This window comes from Phacochoerus africanus, chromosome 2, assembly GCF_016906955.1.
Source record: "Phacochoerus africanus isolate WHEZ1 chromosome 2, ROS_Pafr_v1, whole genome shotgun sequence".
Taxonomy (NCBI): Eukaryota; Metazoa; Chordata; class Mammalia; order Artiodactyla; family Suidae; genus Phacochoerus; species Phacochoerus africanus.
In genome coordinates, this window is record NC_062545.1 from 49,188,324 (window position 1) to 49,212,482 (window position 24,159).

Sequence of the window (24,159 nt, forward strand, 5' to 3'; positions counted from 1 at the left end):
TAGTAATTTTTGATTAAATCTCAGACATTGTGTAAAACAAGTGTAAGATTTTTAGACAATGTTAATATCCACTGAAAAACATTCCCCTTTCCTTGGTTATTCACATATAATGAGGAGCTGAAACTTTAATGCAGTTGAGGATTGATCTGAGTTAAGATGTTTTGCAGTTTTTATAAGACACCATCTCCTTAGTCTCCCTTTCTCCACTGTGTGTCTTACATGCTTTGGATAGAGAGCTTATGTGTGACATTTCATCAGCCCTGAGAAACTGTAGAAGATTCAGCTCTGCCCTTTAAAGGGTCCAAGCTTTCTGCCCAAGCAACTTCAAATGCGTCAAATGTCTTGAGTGGGAGACAGCTGATTGCTTAAAGCTGGACTCCTCCCTCACTAGGTGTTTGCTTCTAAATGCCTACTGACAAGGATAGAGAAAATTGTTTTCTCCATTTTAGAAGTGTTTATCCTAACTCCTCAGCTTCCTACACATTTCAAAAATTCAGCAAATGTTTCATGGAGAAAAGTCCCAATAAGACTTTTAGGAACCCTGAAATCTCCATTAAAATTCTCCAGCTCTGGGCAACCAAAAAACATTAGTTTTTATTTTTACCCTAGAGGTCCTCTGTCTGGGCTACACCTGCCCCTCACTTCTTGATGAAATTGAGCAAACATTCCTAATGGGGAAAAAAATCGACTGACTGAAATTGTTTGCCTGCCTCAGAAAGGATCTCCTCTTTCTGGAAATTTAGTTCATCTCATACATAGTTCTTTGATGATCTAAAGAGCATGACTTTTGTAATTTATATGTTTTTTCATTGTTGGGGTGGCAAATGCATTGCTCTTGCAGAAATTACCACACTTACTAAACTAATACATTTTCATTGTGTGTGTGTGTATACATATATATATTTGTATATATATATTTGTATGTGTGTGTGTGTGTATATATATATATATATATACACAAAACTTTATACACATATGATAGTGCTTCCTAGGGAATTTTAAGGGAGTCTGTTAAATAGATGTATAATGAAATAACTCTATATTTATGCTTTATTTTCTCTTTTTAAAAACTCAGAACATGTTACTGATCATATCTACTAAAGCCCAGGAGATTTTTAAGCTTCTCCCTGATTATGGGTGCGTATGAGTTGGTGAAGAAATGTTAGTTTTAGCTATTGAAATACACTGACTTGAAACATTCATCTGATGATTTAATAGATTATACTCATACAGAGAATTACATTCAGGCTAATGCCAAAGAAAAAATACTATAAAGGAAGGTGTACTTTATCATTCAGTTGTGCATCAATCTATTCAACCCATTCAGTTATTCTACACATATCCACTGAGCTTTAACTAGAGGCAATGCAGTGCACGGACCTCAGGATGCAACTTGAATGTGACACACCCAACAAATACAAAGACAGAGAAGTGATAAAATAATTCCAAACTGCGATATGTAGGAGGGAATTAACAAAGTGCCAACACAGGGAATAAAGTTTGGGGACCACTCTACATAAGGAAATCAGTGAGGTATATATGAGGAAAAAACATTACAACTGTGACCTGAAAGATGAGATATATCTAGACATGCAAATGGTGGAGAGAATGAGTTTGTACATTCTAATGGGGAGAACAATGTAACGACAAACCTTGAAGTCTTTAAGGAATTGAAATTTAATCCAGTGGCCCGAAGTAGTGAGCAAGAAGAGAGTGTCGTGAGATGAAGTTGGAGAACTGGGTAGGGAAAAGATTATTCTGTGCTTTAAAGATCTTTGCTAAGAGTTTGGGTTTTATCCTGAGGGCAGTAGGAAGCCATTGACAATAAGGAGTGACATGTGATTCAGTGTAATTAAAGAGGCTTAATGGCTATTCTATGGAGAGTAGACTGTAGTGGGGCAGGACTGGAAGCTGTGGAGCTTGCTGCCAGAATCCAGAGGCGAGATGATAGTATCCTTTAAGATTGAATGATCACATGCAGCTGATGTGCTTATCATTTTCTGAAACGAGGAAGGCAGGATGATGAAGGTCAGACTGAGGCACTTGGGCTTAGGGGTTGCCAAAGCTTGTATGGTACAGAAGTTTGCAGTGAAGAGCTTAGACTACAACTAGCCTGTGCGAATATGACTTTTCTTCAGCAAAGTTGAACTACTTGGATGCATTGCAGAGAATGCATTTGGTAGAGCCAAAATGCTTTCCAACGACCTGAAGTAGAAGCAGCACCTGGGAGCTTGTTAGAAATATAGAATCTCAGACCTTCTCCCAGACCTGCTTAATCAGAATCTACACTTTGAAAAGTTCCAGTTAAGTCATTATATATGGAAGAGATCTTTGTTAAATCTGGCCTGAGAATGTCATTGTCAATGTAAAATCCCTCATCCTCTGTCATCCCAAGCCCCAGGTATGACAAGCAAAGCCTCCCTGATGTCCTGGGTTGCAGCTGCAGTGTGAGTGAGAAATACGTCTTTTTGTTCTTAGGTACTGAGATTTTGGAGTTGTCTGTTTTCACAGCAGACTGATCCCATTGTGACTGATTGATACAGTATCTCCAGAACAAGAAACTCACGTAACAGAAACAGAATTGAGAAACCCTCAGAGAAAGCGGGTCACTGCCTCCCGTGGAGCAGGTGCCTGAAAGTTTGGGTCCCTGTCTGTGACCACTGTAATGTTTTGAGCTCATTCACCCACCATAGTGCTGTCCCCTGGCTCAGAATATTAATAATCATTCTAGATATGATTTATTTCACACCTACCTATGGCTTTTGCTCAGGAATTGTGCTTTTGAGTTTTGACTAGAAATCAAAGCTATTTCTAATTTTTTTAAAAACATTTTTAACAGTGAGTCTTTATTTTTATTTATTTATTTTTGTCTTTTTGCCATTTTTTGGGCTGCTCCCGTGGCCTATGGAGGTTCCCAGGCTAGGAGTCTAATCAGAGCTGTAGCTGCCAGCCTACGCCAGAGCCACAGTAACGCGGTAGCCATATCCTTAACCCACTGAGTGAGCAAGGCCAAGGATCGAACCCACAACCTCATGGTTCCTAATCGGATTCGTTAACCACTGCACCATGACGGGAACTCCCTCTATTTCTAATTTTTTACTGGTTAGGCAAATTTACTGTGCTTTCATTCTTACTCTGGAAATTCCAGGCTTTACAGGGGAATATGCACAGTGTAACTTGGCTCAGTTTTCTTCCTGACTCAGTTTAATCTCATAACAATACCTTGCCATCCTCAAATTCATGGCATCCTATTACTCATTTCAAGTTTAGGGTTAAGAAATTGGGATATGCAAAGCCCCTGTGGCCAAACGCTGTTCGTCCTCAGTTCTGGGCAGTACATATACACTTTATGCAAGGGAACATTTAACTAAATCTCCCCATCACATTGTCTCTAGACAAGAATGGTCTTTTCAGATTTGAAGTCCTAGGTCTAAGATAAATATACATGTTCATATAAAATATAGAGAAAATTAAGAAGGTATTCATGTGTTTGAACAAAAGTTATGTTTTCTTTCCGATATAGGATGATCTCTGTCTTTCCTGGAGACACCAGATAGATTTGTAAATAATTTAAAACCATCATCTAGTGGATGATTTCAGTCTTAGAAAATGACAGTTATGAACTGAAGCAAAAGATGTATATTTAGATTATTGCTTGATGAAAAGAAGTTTCTCGTATAATTATCTTTTAATTGAAGCCACTTAGAACTGTGAGAACCATTAATATACCTTACAGATGGACTGTAGGAGTTGATGCTGAAAATAATATATAAATATATGACGTTTAAAGTGTGTCATTTGCACAGAGCAGCTACGATAAACCTTTTTTTAGGATTCACACAATAGAGGCAACTGTGGCTGGCAGTAGGAGGCATGAAGTGAAAAGAATAAGGTTATTTCAGAAACACACCTACTCTTTAAACCATGACCCTTAACACATTTCTCTCTATAAAGAGCAAGGAGGCTTAATCTGTAACTATAAAAAGCAGCTATTTTTAGACCTTAGATTATTTTTTTCCTTTTACTGTTGATCTTGTCAACAGTATTAAATGTGAATGACACAGAAACTTTTAAGACTTGTCCTTTGGAGCAGAAATGCTCACAGAGTACTGTAATGTGAGCATATATAATCACTGATAATTATGATTTTATAGGAAATATTAAAATTATAAACCTTTCTAAACTACTTCAGTGGCTAAATTAAGAAAATTAGAAAATAGAGCCCAAGGGAATGCTTGGGGACTTTTTCTCTCCACTTGAATAAAACTACCTGCAAAATCTTTTATAGACATTGGTAAATGGCTTTAGGAACATTTCCACATTGCATTCCAAATTAATAAACCCACTAATAAATAATTGCTACCACCTCAACTGCCTAGAAAGTGGCTCTTCAAGCCACTTGCTTCTTATATTCTTTCTTTATATGAAAAAGATGTAATGTCTCTTTAAAACAAATATGGTTGAGAATGATTTCTATATATGTAAGCATTTTGACAGTTTCTGACAAAAGCATTAAATAAAACCTGTGTTACACATGAAGTGATTAAGAACATGGAGCCTGGAATCCAGCTTCCTGAGCTCAAATCTTGGTACAGTTGAGGCACTATGCAAGCCTGGGGAATACATCTCACCACACTGTCTCTTCACCTTCATCTGTTAAATGTGGGTGATTATGGCACCTCCAATGGCCATTTTAAAACTCAAATGAGATAGCTCATGTAAAACACTGCCACCACAAAATAGGCTCTTAATAAATGCTATATTTTGTTGTAACTGGTATTATTTTTAAAGGCAGTGGTTATGTAACTCTAGAAATTTTAAATTTCTGTTATCATTTGCCTATTTATATTAATCATTGAATAGGCAATTCTATCAGGAAATAGTTCTCTAATTACTGCATATTTCTTCCTTTCAAATAATCAGGGACAGCTGTTTTCACCTTGTTGATTTTTGAGGATGACAGTTACAGAGGAAAAGTAAAAATCCTTTTGTAATTTCAGTTTAATTTAACAAGGACTTTGAGCAGATACCTTTGTGTGTCAGACAATGTGCTGGAAACTACAGGGGAAACAAATTGAAAAAGAAACTATAGGCCCTTTAGGAGCTTATGGACTAATAAAATGGTTAGGATAAGAACACAAATACTATAATAATATAAGATAGAGCAAGATTACTTCTATAAAGTAGAGATCATATCACAATTGCAGTTATCTGAAAAGAATTCAGGAAGGAGAAAGGAAAGATAATTTAACAAAAGGATTTGGAGAAAGCATTTAAGTTATAGAAGAGCATTAGTTAAGGAGTCACAGCAGGATCCTTGAGCCTCCTTTGAGAAACTGTGAGTAATTCATTCTGGTTGGTGTTAGGTAAATGCAGCAGTAGTAGAATAGTGGGATGGACCAAGCTAATACTTCACAGATCTACTGAGGTTCTGTATGAACTATAGCAAGAAAATATTTTCAAACAGCTCAAGAGACAGAGAAATAATTAGATATCAGAAATGAAGAGGAAGGAGTTTCCATCGTGGCTCAGTGGCTAACAAATCTGACTAGCATCCATGAGGATACAGGTTCAATCCCTGGCCTCACTCAGTGGGTTAAGGATCCCGCATTTCCATGAGCTGTGGTGTAGGCTGTAGATGAGGCCCAGATCCTGCATTGCTGTAGCTGTGGTGTAGGGCAGCAGCTATAGCTCCAATTTGACCTCTAGCCTGGGAACCTCCATAGGCCATGGGTGCAGCCCTAAAAAAAGAAAGAAAATAAATAAATGAAGAGAAAAAAAAAAAAAAACAACTAACAACTAATGAAAGCCAGAGCAATAGAGAAAAGCTGATATTTCAGTAGCCAGCTGGGAAAGTTTCAGATAGTGTGAGTCCTAGGTACCAGAGGCAGAGATTCTAAAGCTGTGTTGAGTAAGCTGACCAGACCTCCTTCCACAGGAGTCATGATGCTATACCAAGCCCTCTGCAGCAGGCTGGTATCATCTTGACTACTATGACCTCAAGGATTAGACAAATTCTATAGGCCTAAGATGCATCTAAGAAATTTAAATTTATATAAGGATTTGGGAGAAAGAGGAAAGAAATCACCTTTCAGAAACTGAAAAGCCTAGTCTGAACCATAAAAAAAAGGAATTAACATAGAAATGAACACAAAATGATCCAGTATGATTGAACGGCCTGAAGCTCTCACCCTCAGAGAAACACACTCAAAGCTAATCTCTGACAACTCTTTCACAAACCAACAACATGGGGGTCCCAAACAATAAATACACCTTACTGAATGTGAGTTGACAATAATCACAAATATCATGAGGAAGAATTAGCAAATGCAAGAAGCAGGAGAACTAGCAGTGCAGGAAGAAATAATAGAACATATGAAAGAAACTATAACATACTTGTTTAAAATAATTTGAGAGATAAAAGAAAGAGCAGAAAGCACAGTTAAGAGATGACAGAATATGAAAAAGATAAACTAGAACTTCTATAAATGTAAAATATTGTTTTTGAAATTAATCAATAGAGTAAATAGATAATTAGACAAAATTGAAGAAAGAAATAGTGACCCGGAAGTTAGGTTTGGAAAAAGATCACTGAGAAGCCAGAATAGATAAAGAAATAAAAAATATAAATGAGAATTTAGAAAATAAAAAGTAAAATTAGAAAGTTTTATATATATTTAATACAAATGTATATACTCTAATAGAAATATATCAGAAGGAGACCACAAAGAGATTGCAGAGAAAACATTCTATGAGTTAGTGCTTAAGAATTTTCCAAAGTGCAAGGGAGATAATGTATTCAGGTTGAAAAAAGTCCCGAATAAATACAATCAAATACACACAAACATAATCTGCACTGGATTAAAACACAAAGAAAATACTAAAAGCTACCACAAAGAAAAGACTGGTAATTTACAAAAGATCAAACGTTGAACTTACAAAAATATTGGCACTAAATCACATCATGAAAATGGTGAATGCAGAATAAAAACCTCCCCATTTGAAAGATCAATTGAAAGTGAGTGTAACTTAAAAAAAAAGTCAAACATTAAAATAGTTACCATTCACAGAACCTTACTAAAATAATGACTAAGCAGTTTGAAAAAAGAGAATCCTGCTCTGACAAAAGAGAATTTAAGAAGAAATGGTTACAAAGCAACAGTGAATAAATAAACTGGATTAAAATTATTAGTTTAAAAATTAATGATAGTAAAGTCTAATTTGACAAATTCAAAAGCAAGGTGGATTGAATTATTAAGTAGCAATAAAGAGGAAAAAGTAGGACTGAAATAATCACTAACTGAATAGAAATAATGGGTTGCATGAATAAAATTAGAGACAAAAGATTGGAATTGCCAGGATTATATTTGGATGGCCTTATAAGTCAAACAATGGAGGGTATATTTGATTTAATATGAAAATGAATAGGTTTTGATTTGGACTTTATTTATTTTCTGGTAGCAGGGAAGTGACATGTTCAGAGATGTGAAAAATAGGATCATTTAGCTTGGGGCAAGACTCAGTAAAAATCAGAGTTTGTTGTAAAGAAGGTGATGATAAATATTGAAGACCTGTACCAGTCTACATCTTGCCCACAGGTAAAAATGATGAATATGAGAAATATTACATATTTAGTATTTAGAAGAATTGGAAATTGAAGATGGAAAAATAAGAAGGGGAAATAGCACAGAGTGTTCACTTTAATCTTTGCATTAACCCATCATAGCAACATTCTAATATTTGGTTTTTTAAAGACAGATGATTCTATGAAAGATTTATTCAGTGGTCCTAAGTTGTAAATAGTTGAACCAAAATTTAAATCCAGGTTTTATGTCTACAGCTGCTCTTTAAACTTACTATCCTAGTGAGTAGTTCCCATTGTGGTGCAGTGGAAACGAATCAACTAGGAACAGGTAGCAGGTTTGATCCCTGGCCTCACTCAGTGGGTTAAGGATCTGGCATTGCCATGAGCTGTGGTATAGGTCCCAGATACAGCTGGCATTGCTGTGGCTGTGGGGTAGGCCAGCAGCTACATCTCCGATTAGACCCCTAGCCTGGGAACCTCCCCATGCCTCAGGAGTGGCCCTAAAAAGACGAAAGACACCCACACCCACACACCCACACACACACACACACCCACACACACACACACACACACAAAGTCCTAGTGATATTTTCATAGAAAATTCTTACTAGGTGGTTGTCGAGTTTAATTTGCAACTTAAAGGGTGTTGGGGTTCAAATCAGATTTTTTACTTCTGATTTTTATTTCAAAGAGAAAGAAGACTAGTCAAAAGGAAATAGCAAAATGAAGAGTTTGTGTTTAAATAAGATACCCTGGAGTTCCCATCGTGGCTCAGCGGTCAACAAACCCAGCTAGCATACATTAGGTTGTGGGTTCGATCCCTGGCCTCACTCAGTGTGTTAAGGATCTGGCGTTGCCTTGAGCTGTGGTGTAAGTCACAGACACGGCTCAGATCCCACCTTGCTGTGGCTCTGGCATAGGCTGGCAGCTACAACTCCGAATGGACCCCTAGTCTAGGAACCCCCATATGCCATGGGTGCGGGCCTAAAAGATAAATAAATAAATAAATAAATAAATAAATAAATAAACAAACAAATACAATACCCAATATCAAGCCATATTTTTAAGAGAGGGAAAGATTGAAGAAGAATGCAGATTGAAAATGTGTGAGATTTGAAATCACAGAGGTAATCATATAGTTAAAAATGAAGGATGCAAGTAAAGGAACAATGTGAAATAGAGAAAAGTGAGGTGAGCAAACTTGATCTGAAGTCTCTTTCTTCATGATCCAAAAAAAAAAAATAATCCAGCCGATAAACATGGATTTGTCATTTTAGAAAAAGGAAGTGAAAGGTTCTTTGATAAGGAAAGGGACTTTCAACATATTCTTGTGTTATGCAAGGAAGATCAAGAGACTGGAATTGTTTTTCACCTTAATATGTCTTATCAAGACATTCTTCATAGCCTTTATAAATGTTACCAATAACCTATGCTAGTGTGTGCAAATATTACAAGGTATTTGTTCTGGGTGCCTTCCACTGACAATGCCAGGAAGGATGCTAATTAGCGCCAATTGTGAGAGCTGGTGTTGTGATCTGGACGTCTGTCTCCAAAGAGCTGAACTGAGAACAAGAGAACAAGTCCTTCCACATAAGCCTGCTAAGCAGCTTTCAGATGGCAGTGATGTTAATTTGCTACTGACTGGGCCACATTTGCTGCTGACCCAGTTGTGAAATACTGCCTTACCTAGCTCTGATTAGTTGAACCATTCAAACACTTCTGTATTATTTTTATTGCAGACAGAAAACATATCTGAATGTTGTATTCCTTGAAATTAAAGTCAATGTCATGCTGCTTTTGTTTGAGGGGAAGGTTATATTATACCTATGTGAGTTAGACCCTCTTAGGCATTGATAAGGGTTGCTGAAATAATAGGGAGCTGAGTTGAGTAGTCAAATGATGTTTACCTTGGCAACTGTTGCTGTATCTCATCTCTAACAGAGAACCATCTAAGTGCTCCTTGGCTTTGAGTGTCACAGCTGTGATTTGTAATGCCAGTACCAAACTGAACACTGAAGTCTGGGACATTCTTTAGGGTAGATTTTATTAATTTCATTTTTCTTCAACACTTTCTTCACATTCCACCTACTGAAGCAGATACTTTGAGCCCAGGAGCTGCACTGTTTCTGCTAAGTCAGGTAGTTTATTTATTCCATGCTATTTGATATCTAAGTTTTCTATAGACTATGTTAATGAACAGCTTAGAGCAGCTTCCTAGTGTGCCTAATTTAATCCTACCACCCAACATGATCAGAGGAGGATCGTTCATCATTCATTTATTAATTCACTTGTCCAGAATATTGAGTACATCTTCAGGGTACTGGGAATTGTTACAAGAAATAAAATATGCAAAATCTTTCCCTTTGTAAGGCTTCTGTTCTAAAGGGGGAAGCAGAAAAGCCAGTAAGCCAAAAGATAAATGCACAATGGCAGGTAAGGTTGAACACAATGAAGAAAGTGAGATGTTTTTTAAAAAGATAAGACTACATGAATAAAAAATAAATAATAAGAAGGGTAGTAGGATAATTGAAAATGACAAGGACACCATTTTAGGCAGGAAGTCAGGTAAGACCTCTCTGAGGAAATGACAAAAAAAAAAAAAAAAAAGCATTTGGATCTCAATGGGAAGACTGTTCCAGGCAAAAGGAGAAGCACTCATTAAGGCCTTGAGATAGGCATGTACTAGTTGTTGAGGAAGATCAAAAAGATGAGAGTGACCAGAGCACAGTAATCAGAGGAGAAATGTTAGAAGTCTCCAGGAACCAGACCATGTAGTGCTCACAGACCATGATGAGGCAGGGAGCTTTCCCATAGGCAATAGCCATGCTGAATGTTGAAGGCGTGCATGGGTTTCTTTGATTTTTTGAAAATTATTTTTAAAACTCGTTAACCCTTTAGGCATATTTTTCAAAGCTTAGAAGAGACATGACAAACTGTCTCTGATGGCTCTAATCATATAAGTAATAAGTTGAAAAGTTTAAATACAAAACTAGGCAGCCCTGGTTCCATTGTATACTCAGCATATCAGAACTATATTCATTCTAACAAAACTTACTGTGCTATGATCTAAGGCTGTGAATAAGACTGGAAACCTATCCTCAAGCTGCAGAAAGACTGCTGGGGCAGAAAGACATATGAGCAGAGGATTCTAAATCTGTATGATAGGGTGGTTAATGTATGTATGAGTTAAGGGAGAGCACAGAGAAGGCACTGATTAACTCTGTTTAGATATTTAGAAGAACCAGAACTAAATCTGAATGATACATAAACATGATATCATGTAAGGGTGAAAGGTAGAATATCCAGTGCAAAAATATGACATTATGGTGCATGTGACCTGAACAGGAAATTAGAGTTATCACTAGCTTAGAGTCAGGGCTGGAGTTCATCCTGGTAGAAAACATGGTGCTGGTGTACCAGCTGGCTTGTCCTCAGGGGTCAGTTTCCTTTCTGATTGGCCGACACAGTGTCTGCATCAAGATTAGTATATTCCTGTCGCTCCATGGCAATGTGCATTGAAACTTAAGAAGTAAGCAAGGGCTAGATCTTTGGTGCCACACCAGATCCTCTGGGCTTTAGTCAGTGGTTGATGGCTGCCACTGAGGGGAGACAGAGAGAAATGAAAACAAGAAAATGAGAAGAAATAAACTCCCTAAATATGTTATGTTTTTAACATAACACAATGGGAATAGGCTATGTCTCTGAAGTTTATTTTCCCCAAATATTTTGAGACAGAGTTTTAGAGATTAAAGAAAATTTGCATATCTGAATTGTCAAGATAGCACTTTTTAAAATCCATGTTTTAGAAAATTCCTAACTTTTGTATTTGTTCAGGTTGGTTGCCATGCTTCAAAGGATTTGTTAGCACTTTTCTTAATGGGAAATTGATGATAACGGTTATTGTGCTTTGACCCTTCTAATTCAAGCTTTCTCTGGCATGTTAGTTCTTGGTTATTTTGTAATCTTTTGATGAGTAAATGTTATCACAAATTTAGCAATGGGATGGATGATAAAGATTAGCCTTTTAGTAGCAAGTAAACAGATAGTGGATGCTTGCTATCACATTACCTTCTCTCACCTCAGCACTCTTCCCTTGAAGATAAGATATTTTTCTTTCCTTGTACTGTAGGATAAGCATATATGGAAATTGACACGTATTTCTCTGGACATTAAGCCTTACATCTCAGTTGTTCATTCTGCTGCTGAAGATCTAGCTGAGAGGACTTTTAAAAATGTTTTTGTTATTTATTTCTTTTTAAATAAATCAAGCTGTCAGTCATAGTAGACCTCTAGAGTTTAGCTAAATGTCTTTCTTAACCTGATGTCCTTGTGAAAACTTTTTTTTTGCCACTACATAAAGATGTGTATATTTAAGAGGTAAGGCAAAATGATTAAGCTCAGTGTGTTAATAAAAATGGATATTTTGAAGTATTTATACTCTCCCATCTCTGCTCACACCTCACTGAACAATCTCTCATGTTTACCATGTGCAAAAATATTTTTTATTTTTATTTCAATTAAAAACCTAAATTAATACAAGCTTTCCACCATGTGTTCAATTGTGGTTTCTGAAAACTAGAAAAGGCAAGTCCATCAAGTCAGCCAAAGTCTGGATACAGATGCTGGTCTTTTTTTGTCCATGTGAGTGTGGGATAAACACAACATAGTTTTGGAATCCTCTCAAGTCTTAGAATACTTTTTGAAAGTTGACTCTACAGTTTTTAATACATTTGCTTGATAAAGATACATGGGGAATCAGTAATGAAGGTTCTGATTTGTTTTTTCTTCTGTTCTTTTGACCATCACAGATCAAAGAACACCTTGCAAAGGGGCAGAGAATGTTGGCGGGTGATGGGATGTCCCAGGTCACCAAGACACTGCTGGATTTAACTCAGAGGAAAAACTTCTATGCAGGTGATCTTCTGATGTCCGTGGAAATCCTCAGGAATGTAACAGACACGTTTAAGAGGGCAAGTTACATCCCGGCATCTGATGGTGTCCAGGTAAGGGAGGGAATCCCATGAAGGAAAAGACAAGTGATCTTGGGGTAGATTTGGAGCCCAAGAAGCCAGTGCAGCCACCCTAGAGGGTTCTTGGCTTGGAGGGGAGAGCAGTCACTCCTGCTGGGAAAACTTACAGGCAGTGCTGTGTGAGCTCTGGAAATGACCTCTCAATTCCTTTGTCATTCTAAATCTACCTGTCCTCAGCCATAACAGGCACCTAATGTGCCTCAAGGAGAGACTGAGTGAGAATGTGTGTGAAGTGTTTTTAGCCCTCAGAGAGCAGGCACGATAGCAAATTCAAGGTTGTATCATGGATATTTTATTCCCACATTTAATATCCCCATCTTGCCATAGGAGACTATTAAAAGCACATTAAAGCATAATGAAGGCACATTAACTCTAACAGGCGAAGAAGATGCAGTTTAAGTTTTGTTTGGGGTTTTGCTGTTAGAAAGGGGAAGGCCATATTGAATTTTGTGCTTCCTTTGCCTGAAAGTATCAGGCAAGTAGCGAACTGTTCTGTATAGGAAGATAAGGAATTCAGTAACTCATCACAGCATATTTTTCTTGTCATGGAAGACTTCTAGAGCAGCATCATTTATTTCCATAATAAAGTTTAAGCACTCACCCAGTTTCAGAATTGCCTTTGCCATTAAGACAAAGCTTGTTGAATGGCAAAGCATATTTAATGCAACTCTAGTGTGTATTTCAGATTAACTCTTTTTGAGCTGTAGGCTAAAATGCATTCCGCCAAGAATGCAGAGCTGGTTTTTGCATTTCCAGCATGATATTCTTACTGAATGTCTGCATGAAATTCATTAAAGAATTGACAAAATTCCCACATTAGATAGTTTTCTTTCAGCCCACTCTCTGGGAGTTTTATTTGCATTTCACTTAGAAAGAGTGAGTTTTTAGTTTTTGTTTCTCTTTGGTTTTGTTTTGATCAGCTATTGGGAGAGAGAGAAAAAGAAGGCTTTTGGAATCAAATAATTATTCACAAATAATATTCATGCCCTAATTGGTATAGAGATAGATATATTACTTAAACTATATGCATATATTGCTGAAAGTAGTTGCAATGAGAGTTACTGGGGATGCATTCTATCTCATGTCACTAGTGTCCAGGAATATATTTTTAATTGTCAAAATACATTGTGGGAAGAAGGATGGACGGTTACCATTGTTTGAACATTTCAGTGGTGTTTATTTTTCTTTATGAAGAATGAAACAATTTTTCAACTTTAAAAATGTAACAAAGTTAGTGAAGTACAACTTTTCCCTATAGTCCTGAAATACTTCTCCTCATTAGCATTGAAAAATAAAAATACTAACATTAAAAAAATAATGCCTGAAGTCCTTGACATAAAATACAAGTTATCATTTCAAAAAAATCTCACATCCTGTGTTCATGATTGAAACATCAGGCAGAAGGCTGCACTCTGTGAGCCCTGGGATCTCTTCTAGTCCTCGGGAGTGTAGGGCTTAAAGATTTTTTAGGTGCTGAAATTCAGGAAATTAAGATCCCTGGGTTGTACTGGGAACATATGGAGCTTCTGTTTGAAGAGCGTGGACTCTGGGAACAATTAGTATAAACAGAGACTTCCTCACAGATATCAGCTAGCTGACTTAAAAAGAGCAATTGGCTTATGGTTTTGTCATTTGGGCACTGTCAGAAATACCTTCCTCCATTTCCATCTCACTCTCTCATCAGTCTTATACACACACACACAGACACACACACACACACACACACACACACAATTCTCAGAAGGGTGCCGTCCTCGTCATTCTCACAAACGGAAGCTTGCATTTTTCTGTTGCATTTACTGGTGTCTTTTCAGGCCCCTGGAAGCCTTCCTTTTCTGGAAGTCCTTCTTCTGTCTCTGCCTGTCAAACTCCTAGGGCAGTTCCAACAAGTCTTTCTGGATGCCCGAACTGCAAGCCCCAAATGCCATCAGAAAATAATCTTTCTCTTCTCTGAAATCCCAGAGGACTTTGTACTGCTTCCTATTATACTTTCTTTTGGAAACTAGTTTGTTTACACAGACCTTTTGGATGTATTTATTGCCTTTGCTTGATTATAGCCTTACCCAGAACCTTCTGTGCCTTACTGAAACTTCAGTCCCCTGCTTTCCAGAGCCCTGGGCACTTCAAATTACCCAGACTCTCATCCTAATTATGGCATAAACTAAACTCATCTTGAGTCCCACGTTTTCTTGCACTTACTACTTCACCTTGTATAATGAGTAGTCCTTAGGCTGGAACAGTAAGGTCATCTTGACTTTTCCCTTCTCTTCCTTTCCTGGTTGCTTGGCCTACACGGTGCCTCTTCCTGCTCTCTTTCCTGTCTCTTCCCAGGGCTGTTTCCCTAACTTGGGGTCCAGTTACCCCAGCCTCCATTATTTCCATGGCCTCTCTTTTCATCCTCCCTCAGATCTTTACTGCGTCTCCACTCATCTTGTATACTGTGGTCCTATTAGTCATTCTGGGACAGCTCAGATTATGTCACTTCTCAGTCCGAAAACTTCAGAGGGGTTTCTTACTGCGTCTCCACTCATCTTGTATACCATGGTCCTATTAGCCATTCTGGGACAGCTCAGATTATGTCACTCCTCAGTCCGAAAACTTCAGAGGGGTTTCAAGGGTACCTGAAGGACAAGCCAACGTCTGCATCTTGGCTTCTAGTATGTCCTCAGTACATAGGTCACCTGCCTTTTCAGCCTTATGCGTGAACTACTCTTTTCCTCCACAGACTTGGAGCCAAATAAACCACTTCCTATTTCCTGGATTTCCTGTGTGTTCTTGGCTCCAGACCATTGCTTCTTCTGTGCTTTCAGACTGGCTTCTAAAGTAATCTCTTGGTATTCTGGGCCTCTGAACTCTGGCAGCACTTTTCTGCTTGCATCTCTTTATACCTTGAATTATTAACACTCACTGGTGAATCTTTGAAAAAGAAGAAATAGTCCTGAACCATCTTTGGATTCCAATCAAGCTCCTGGTCCCCCTTCCCCCAAATAGGATTTAGCAAAGAATCTTGACCACTGAAGGTGTTCAACAAATGTTTTTTGAATTAATTAACAACAAAATCGGTACTTACAGAGATACCACTGAGCTTTTGTTATCCTTTAAAAAAAAAAAAAAACCTAGGAAAATAGCAAAGACCAAAGAAAGGTTAAGTAAAACTATTTAAAGAGAATGCATTTGTTTAAATGTAGTAGGGGCAGGAGTTCCCATTGTGGCTCAGCAGTAACGAATCTGACTAGTATCCATGAGGATGCAAGTTCCATGCCTGGCCTCCTTGCTTGGTGGTTTAAGGATCCAGGTGCAGATGTGGCTCGGATCTGCTGTTGGTGTAGACTGGCAGCTGCAGCTCTGATTTGACCCCTAGCCTGGAAACATGGAAAATTTTATATGCTGCTAATGCTGCCCTATAAAGCAAAAAAAAAAAAAAAAAAAAAAAAAAAGAGAGAGAGAGAGAGAGTATGGCCAAAGCATTTATTTAAAATATTTAGTAATGCTGAATTCAGCATTACTACATAACTACAACCTGTTAAAATTGGGAGAAAAAAGTTGAAATGTAATATGTGTAATGTTCTGTTTTGGAATGATGAAGCGTAGTAATAGTTTATTTTGGAAAACTGGTAGAAAACTATTCCAAGAGTTCCCTTCAGGCATATTCTTTCCAAATGCCGGGTCTTGAACATACCTCTAAGACTCTGCTCATTGGTCCTCTATGTAACTTAATCTCCCCATTTCCAGTCAGATGCAAGTTCCTTCAAGATCCAGCTCAAAAATTATTTCTACTAAAAAAATCTTCTCTTCAAATCCCAGGGAGAATTCAGTATTTTCCCAATTGCCTGGCCTTTTGAAACCTTGTAACTATCCCCACTACAGCTCTCTCCTATAACATAATTATTTGTTTCCAGGCCTCCCTTCGGCAATAAATTTTAGGCTTGTTGAGAGATAGTTAGGTCCCTAGGGCTTCACATGGCACTTTGAACGTAGTAGACACTCAAATATTTGTTGAAATAATTAATGAATAACCTAGTGATATTTGAAGAATTTATTTGCTTCACACACAAAAAAAATAAGTACCCTGAACTTCCAATAAGAGAGAGAAAGAGGAGTTCCTGCTTTAGCGCAATGGGATTGCTGGCATCTTGGGAGTGCTGGGACACAAGTTAGATCCCCAGCCTGGCATAGTGGGTTAAGGATCCGGCCTTGCCACAACTACAGCTTAGGACTCAGCTGTGGCTTGGATCTGATCCCTGGCTTAGGAACTCCGTGTGTTGTAGGGTAGCCAAAATATATGTATGGAGAGGAAGAGAGGAAAACTTGTCCATTTGCTTTTTTTAACCCCTGGGAAAATTCCTGCTGAGTCTCTTCTATCAATAGAGGATGAATTTATACCACCCACACCAGGAGTGATTGGAGTTGACAGTGTTGAATCAGACATGCAAGATGAAATTTCAGCTTGTGCAATAACTATTGTGATGTCTTCAGACCCATTACTTAATCTTTCTCTATGTTATTTCTCCATCCCTAAAGAAGGAATTGTAGTATTGTCTATTCTTATTAGTTATGGTAGTTGTAGTCTAGAAAGTTAAAAATGATGAGCCATTTACTTGTAGGGAAAATACAGGATGGATTCCTTCTAGAATCTGGTTATATAACTTTCATCACATAATTAATACATGACCTTGTTATATCTGTTTCTGTTAAAATATACCTTATTTAACATATATTATTTTTGTTATATATCTAAAACTCATGCCTAAACAAAGCTTATCTAACATATATATTTTCTTGGTAAGGCACATCACAGCCCTCTTAAGTTTAAGAATACAGTCCTCTAGCACTATGTTGGGGACCACTTTCGCCAATGAAATTACCAAATGGAAAGCACAACCAATATGGGGGCGGGGAACACTAGGCATTAAATATGCCATGTATAGCACTTGTTTACAGCTTGTGGGCTAAAACGAAAACAACCATGTGACCTGAGCTGAGTGTATATGCATGGATGACTCAAATTCACCATTCTGAGCATGTCTGTGAATGACTGTGAAAGTGCTATAAGCTTTGATTTGGGGGTTTACAAATATATTTTAGGGGATAGTTGAATTTGCAAATACAGAATCCCTGAATAATGAAGTTTAGTAGTAACTGTTTTCCAGGGTTGTTGTGAACCTTAGAAACAGTGCAGGTTTGAGTTCCCACCATGGCTCAGTGGTTAATGAACTCAACTAGTATCCATGAAGATGTGGGTTTGATCCCTGGCCTTGCTGAGCTGTGATGTAGGTTGCAGATGTGGCTTAGATATGGCGTTGCTGTGGCTGTGGTGTAGGTTGGCAGCTATAGCTCCAATTTGACGCCTAGCCTGGGAACCTACATATGTCATGAGTGTGGCCCTAAAAGACAAAATGACAAAAAAAAATTAGTGCAGGTTAAATACATACTAACCCAGTTGTGAACAAGGCTAGAGTGGTAATAAGGAAGAGTAGAAGTACAGTGTGTCTCACTCCCTGGAACCCTTGAAACATAGTGTCTGAACTACAGCAGTAAAAAAAAAAAAAAAAAAAAAAAAACTTGTGGGAGCACGGGGCCTTGAGATAGAATTTGGAGAAAAAGGCTAAATACAGAAACAGTAATCAAAATCCAAGGCATAGAGGTGGCATGAGCATGGCACATTCAAAAGACCAAGGTGTGTAAGAAATGGGGTTCACGGTGGAAAATGTTAATCATAAAGGCAGGAGAACCAAGCCCAGAGAAGAGTTTGGTCTTGATTCCCTATAAACAAAGTGACTAAAGGAGTGGTATTTTTAGAAATATGGTCTAGCCAAGGTAGATAAGAAGAATCAGTGAGGAAAGGAAGACTGGGGGAGAGAAACCCATGGAGAGTCTACAGCAGTGATCTAGAGGTTGCAGAAAAGAAAGACGGTTTCAGTGACACTGGGTAGAAATGAAGGCAGAATCTCTTAATGAAATGAAAAGTAGGCCCCTGAGACAGCTTATATTGATGGGTAAAGAAGGAAAAAGTTGGAAAGGATGTATGCACGGAATATCTACAGAGACATGAGTGGCCCTCAAACTTGCTAGATGCAAGGAGTTGTCTCTAATCAGGCTTCTTTCTGTTCCCTGAAAAAACTGTTGGTCTAACTCAGTGTTTTCCAAAAGTTTTGACTGTGACCCACCATAAGACATACAGCTTACATTAATATGTAATTGAAAACTAGAGTTTTACAAAATACATTTACCTTTTCTATGTGTGATGCACTCTTGTCTTTCCTATTCTTTTCTCTTTTGTTACTGAGGTTGCCACTCAGTGTTTGCCTAACACATTCCCTAGGCTTGAAAATTCATTTCCCAATGATTGAGTTTTCAGCTTCCAGTGTCTTTCTTAAATGAAAACTATATTCTAAATAAAATCCTCAGAGTTAGGTGATCAAGAAATTAAATTGAAAGCAGAGTTAGGATTTTGGATGAGCCAAGAATCTTGTCTCCTAAAACACTAGATGAGTAAGTATGTATGTTAGATCTTCCTCGCGCTGCCCCTCAATGGCACTAGGTGGGGATCCTTGAGTATTATTTTCCCTATGCTTTCAGTGCAAGACACTTTTACTTTTTTCCATACAAAAGAGTGGCTTGAGAAATGAGGAAGCAACTCTTACTATGATAATACAAGGCCGTCATGTAATGATGAGCCTAATTCTCTGGACTAAATAAGATCTAGTAAGGGCTCTTTAGGTTTGAAACTATAGTATAACTCTAGCATCCAAGATACCACCTGGTGCCTTGAGATCCTTTGCTTAAAGAACATTGTGCAACCAGGAAGGTTAGCAATTTCCTGGAACATAAATAGGGGAGGTAGGGAAAGCAGTAGAGTTTGATGACAAGAGTGCTTGCTCTGTGGGCAGAATCTTGAGCTGTTGGTCATGGCTCTGCTATTTGTTAACTGTCTGATGCTGTGCAGGTGACTAGACCTCTTCATGTTGCCGTGTTCTCTTCCACTGTGTGGGATGATGGCACCTACCACATAGTGCTGATGTGAGGGTTAAGTTACTTATGTAAAACCTACACAGCACCTGACACACAGTTAAAGCTCAAGGAACATGGCAGCCCTTATGATCTGGAAGGTGAGATTCTGATGGAGCAAACATCTGAAGCATCTTTGGACCACAGGTATTTGCTGCCAGTGTAGATGTGTATTTTGGTAATTCTCCTGGGAAGAAAGGAAGGTCAAGTGTTCCTCATGGCACTGCCTAAGCAAGAATGACCCACTGCTTTTTGTTTTTTGCTTTGTTTGTATTGTTTTGTTTTGCTTTGCTTTTTAGTGCCGAACTTGTGGCATATGGAGGTTCCCAGACTAGGGGTCAAACTGGAGCTATAGCTGCCAGCCTACGCCACAGCCACAGCAACACCAGATCTGAGTCACATCTGCGACCTATACCACAGGTCATGGCAACGCTGGATCCTTAACCCACTGAGTGAGGCGAGGGATAGAACCCGCAACCTCATGGTTCCTAGTGGGATTCATTTCTGCTGCAGGAAGCAGCAGGAACTCCTGCTTTGTTTTTTGATTTTTGTCTTTTTTTTTCCCACCCTTTGCAGAAGAGAAGGGCAGGGAATGAGTCAAGGAGAATGGGAGGCAGAAAAGAAGAATTCATCCTTAAGGCCACACCTTAAGGATGTGGAAATTCCAGGTCCAGGAATTGAACCCACACCACAGCAATGATCTGAACCGCATCAGTAACAATGCTAGATCCTTAAACCATTAAGCCATCAGGGAACTCCTAAAGACTGTTTTTTTTTTTTTTTTCCCCTCCTAAATTAGTGGATGTTAATATTTGCTTCAATACTCTGCTCTCACACCTTCTCTAGCAGGCAGATGGCAGGGGTCAATCTGGGACAGCCCAGCACTAATGGCAAGAGCTGAGCCATCTGATGACAGCTTTCCAGGCCAGGTCATGCTGCCTGCTGGGGATACCATGACCGACCTTCTGACCTTGATATCCCAACCCCTTTGTCCCCCAGTTTATCTCTGATTTTCCAGTAGCTGGTTTCGTATCTCTGAATCATATTCTCCATATATCTTGGTCCCTGAACCCTACCAGGATGCCTCCTGGATTTTCATTCCCTGCCTTCCTGAGTTATTGAGAGTTTCTAATTGTCAGTGGCCAGCTAATGTGCCACTAGGGTAGTTATCCTAGATGGAAGATTAAACCACAGTATCGTGACTCTGGTCTGATCCATTGCCAGATCACTTAGTACCAAAGAAAAATAGTCAAAGAACTTTTCAGGGGTTTTTTAGCTTTGAAAAAAATATGTTAGAACAGACCCAAGATTATTTGTATAATAATAGTCCTCTTAATTCCATTTCTGTACACTTCTTGACTAGCAGTCTAAGAACTAGAGTCACAGCCAGATCACAGGATTGGATATCGATAAGCCATTCTTAGTCTATAATGGGGGTGTGTTCATGGTTTTGTACATCTCACATGCAAGTGTCATGAGCCAAGTGCATGGGATGTGAAAACACAGGAGACGAGATATCGCATCTTGAACTTACTTTGAGTTTTTGCCTTACTAAGGGCTTGGCCTTTCTCCTCTGGATTAATCTCCCCATTGCAGAGTCCTTTTGAAAGTGCTCTCCTTCCCACCTCCTCATCTGTAGTCTCTCATCTTTCTTGCTGTCTGGTCTATAGCCAATGTTTTGACCTTGACCTCATCCCATTCAGCTCTATTCCTGGTAATTTTATTTTTTTCCCCAAAAATCTCCAGCTTTCAATTTAGAATGAATGATTCACAAGTTTTGACCTTCTGAGCTTCAGGCCTATAGTGACAGCAGAAGCTGGGTGTCTGCTCTATCCCAGACCCCTCCTGTTCCATCTTGGCTCGCAGCTCTGCTGTCTTATGTGTATTGGGCAGAGCCGCTGGGGTCAGTGAGAAATCAGGTCTGGTCCCAGTTCTGCCCTCTCCCTCCTGGGCATCAATCTCCACATCATACCGGTTGTTTCCCCTAACCAAGCCTCAGCAAATTGCACAGACTATTTTCTGACCTCCCCATTTTCATTCTTACTCTCTTGTACTCTGATTTCCACTCAGCAGCCAATGTTAGATTTTTATTTTTCATGAAACTCATGTCATAACTATGGTAGATCAAGGTCTTTATCTGACTCCCTGCTTCCCTTTCTTATCCTGTATTAATGGTGTCCCTCTTCCAATCCTTCCAGCTCCTATTCAACACCTCACCAGCTCTATTGCCTCTCTCTCTGCTTCTTAACCTTTCCCACATTCCCTTGATCTGGACGCTCTTCCTTGGGTGTACCTGTAGCCATCCCTTTCATCACTCTGTCCTCAGCTGTCACTTCTTTGGAAAGGTCTTTCCTGCTGACTGCTCAACCTCAAGCATCCATGCATGCATACACACACAAATACACATACACACACATATACATATACATTCACACAAAGCATATACACATACACATATGCACACACATCCTCACCACATACACACAAACACACAAACTTATGCACATACACATACATGTGTATACATTCACACACATAGACAGTCACACACGAGTACACGCGTATATACACAAACACACATATACACACATACATACCTGCACACACACATCCCCGCCCAGTCACTCCCTAACCCCATACACTATTTTATTTTTGTATCATCACCTTAAATCGCTTTTAAAAATGTTGCTTATTATTAAATGTACTTTCTTTTCACACCACGGTGTAAGCTCCCTGAGGCCTTGTGCACTGTTGTGCTCCTAGCACTCAGAACATGGACAAGTGCATAGTAGGCATTCAGGAAATACTCTTGAACTAGTGAGTACATCTCTGCCCCTCGTGTATCCTCCATGTCTCTCCTCACTTCCATCCTCACATCCACTGTTCCTGTCTGTCCTCGCAGCCTCTCCCCTGGGCCACTGGGCAGCTTTCCCAGTGACGTTCCTTCCTTTAGCCTTCTTCCTCGTCAAAGGCTTCTCACTTTGTTGCCTGGGGTATTTCCTCTCTTTCCTGATGCTGTCCTGCTGCTGAGCAGAGCCACCCTCACTGCCGGGATGGGGCAGAGGTAGTGTGTGGGGAGGGGCTGCTGTTTTAGGCAAAGAAGGAGCCATGTGTGGAAGAGGAGGCCCCATCCTTGGGAAAGAACCAGGACCCAACATCCACAGCTGAGTCCTCTACTCATCAGGCCCTACATTTTCTCAAAATTAGATGTCTGTGCTCAGGACAGCCTTGAGACTTCAAAATGCTATTTAATCAGGAAGAGTTTGAGCCCATATTTATTCAGGATGACTAGCTTTCTTATTTGTAAAAATACACATCCTATCTGCCTTCCTGGATGTAGGAGAATCCTAGGCACAAAGCAGAGGAGGGCATTGAATTGGAAAGGAGACAGCAGATTGGGTGCAGATCATCTATTGATGTTCTTTAACCCCACCCCACCCCCATGCCTCGCCCATGGTCTTCTACACAGTGGGCCCCACTCAGTCCATTTGGAATATTTTAGTCTTTACATGTTCCTACACCTTATGCTATATACTGGGGACATGAGAGTGGGAAAAAGAGAAATGATCCCACATAAATTATAGGCTGGTAGAGAAAAAGCCCTGAACTGATCATCATACAAATGCATCATAATTAGGAATTGTGGTATACTTCAAAAGAAATCTACTCAGTGAAACTGCAGCTCAACATGTCCAGTGCTCTGTGAGTGGGTGCCATCCAGCTGGTGGCTTCTGTATCATGAGCCTCTCTGTTGCCTTAGGGCAAAGGAGCACTTATTCATTGTTGGGTAAATGCAGGGCGGTTTTGCCGGGTTGCTCCTGCAGGGATGTGGAGGCAGCGTGCGTCACCCTGTACTGGGGAAAGCAGACTCCCAAGACAGAGAACAAGGCTCCCTTCCAGTAGAGAACCTCTCCCTTCATGTCATATTCTTGTGGGGGGTTTCTTCCATGAACTGGTTGTTTTCTTTCTCTGTGGATTTTTTGCAAAGCCTGTATGACAATGGTATTGGTAACTGAAAAATAAAAGTGTTCACTAATCAAAAGCAGAAAAATAAAGAGACTTTTCAGACCCTGCATGCTTGAGGGGGTTGGTGATCTAATGAAGTCTTTTTGAGGAAATGACATGTACATCTAGACATAAAGGATGTAAAATCAAGAACAGGATGTAAAGTAGTTGAAGAAAGGGAACAGCATTATATCGGTCTGGGGGCTGGGTGGAAATGGATTTTGGGATGCATGGAGAAGTCTGCTGAGCCTGGAGTAGAGACAGTATGGGGCAGGATAGCTCAAGAGAGAGTGGAGAGACAGGAAAGGGCTAGATCCTGCTTAACCTGCAGCCCCCACCTGCTCTCTGGATTGAGGATGGATAACTGTCCTGGGCTGTGCATCCTGATGCTAATGGCATGTCCCTGCTTCCTTGCTTAGCCTTTAAGCCTTTCTTAGATTCCCCCTGTATTTTGAGTTGGGACCCCCATGATTCCTGAAAGCTTTCAGTTCCACTTATTAACTCACTTTCTTGGGTTTGTCTCTGCTTCTC

General features: G+C 39.3%; 1 protein-coding gene across 3 annotated transcripts in view; it reads left to right on the plus strand.

Annotated features, from left to right (window-relative positions):
- Window positions 1–24,159, plus strand: part of ADGRB3 (adhesion G protein-coupled receptor B3) — a 732,417-nt gene that overhangs the window by 350,453 nt on the left and 357,805 nt on the right. For all 3 annotated transcript variants that reach the window (XM_047760010.1, XM_047760017.1, XM_047760000.1), the window contains one exon: window positions 12,394–12,588. In XM_047760010.1, the coding sequence (XP_047615966.1) occupies window positions 12,394–12,588 (195 nt within the window). The remainder of the gene's footprint in view (window positions 1–12,393; window positions 12,589–24,159) is intronic.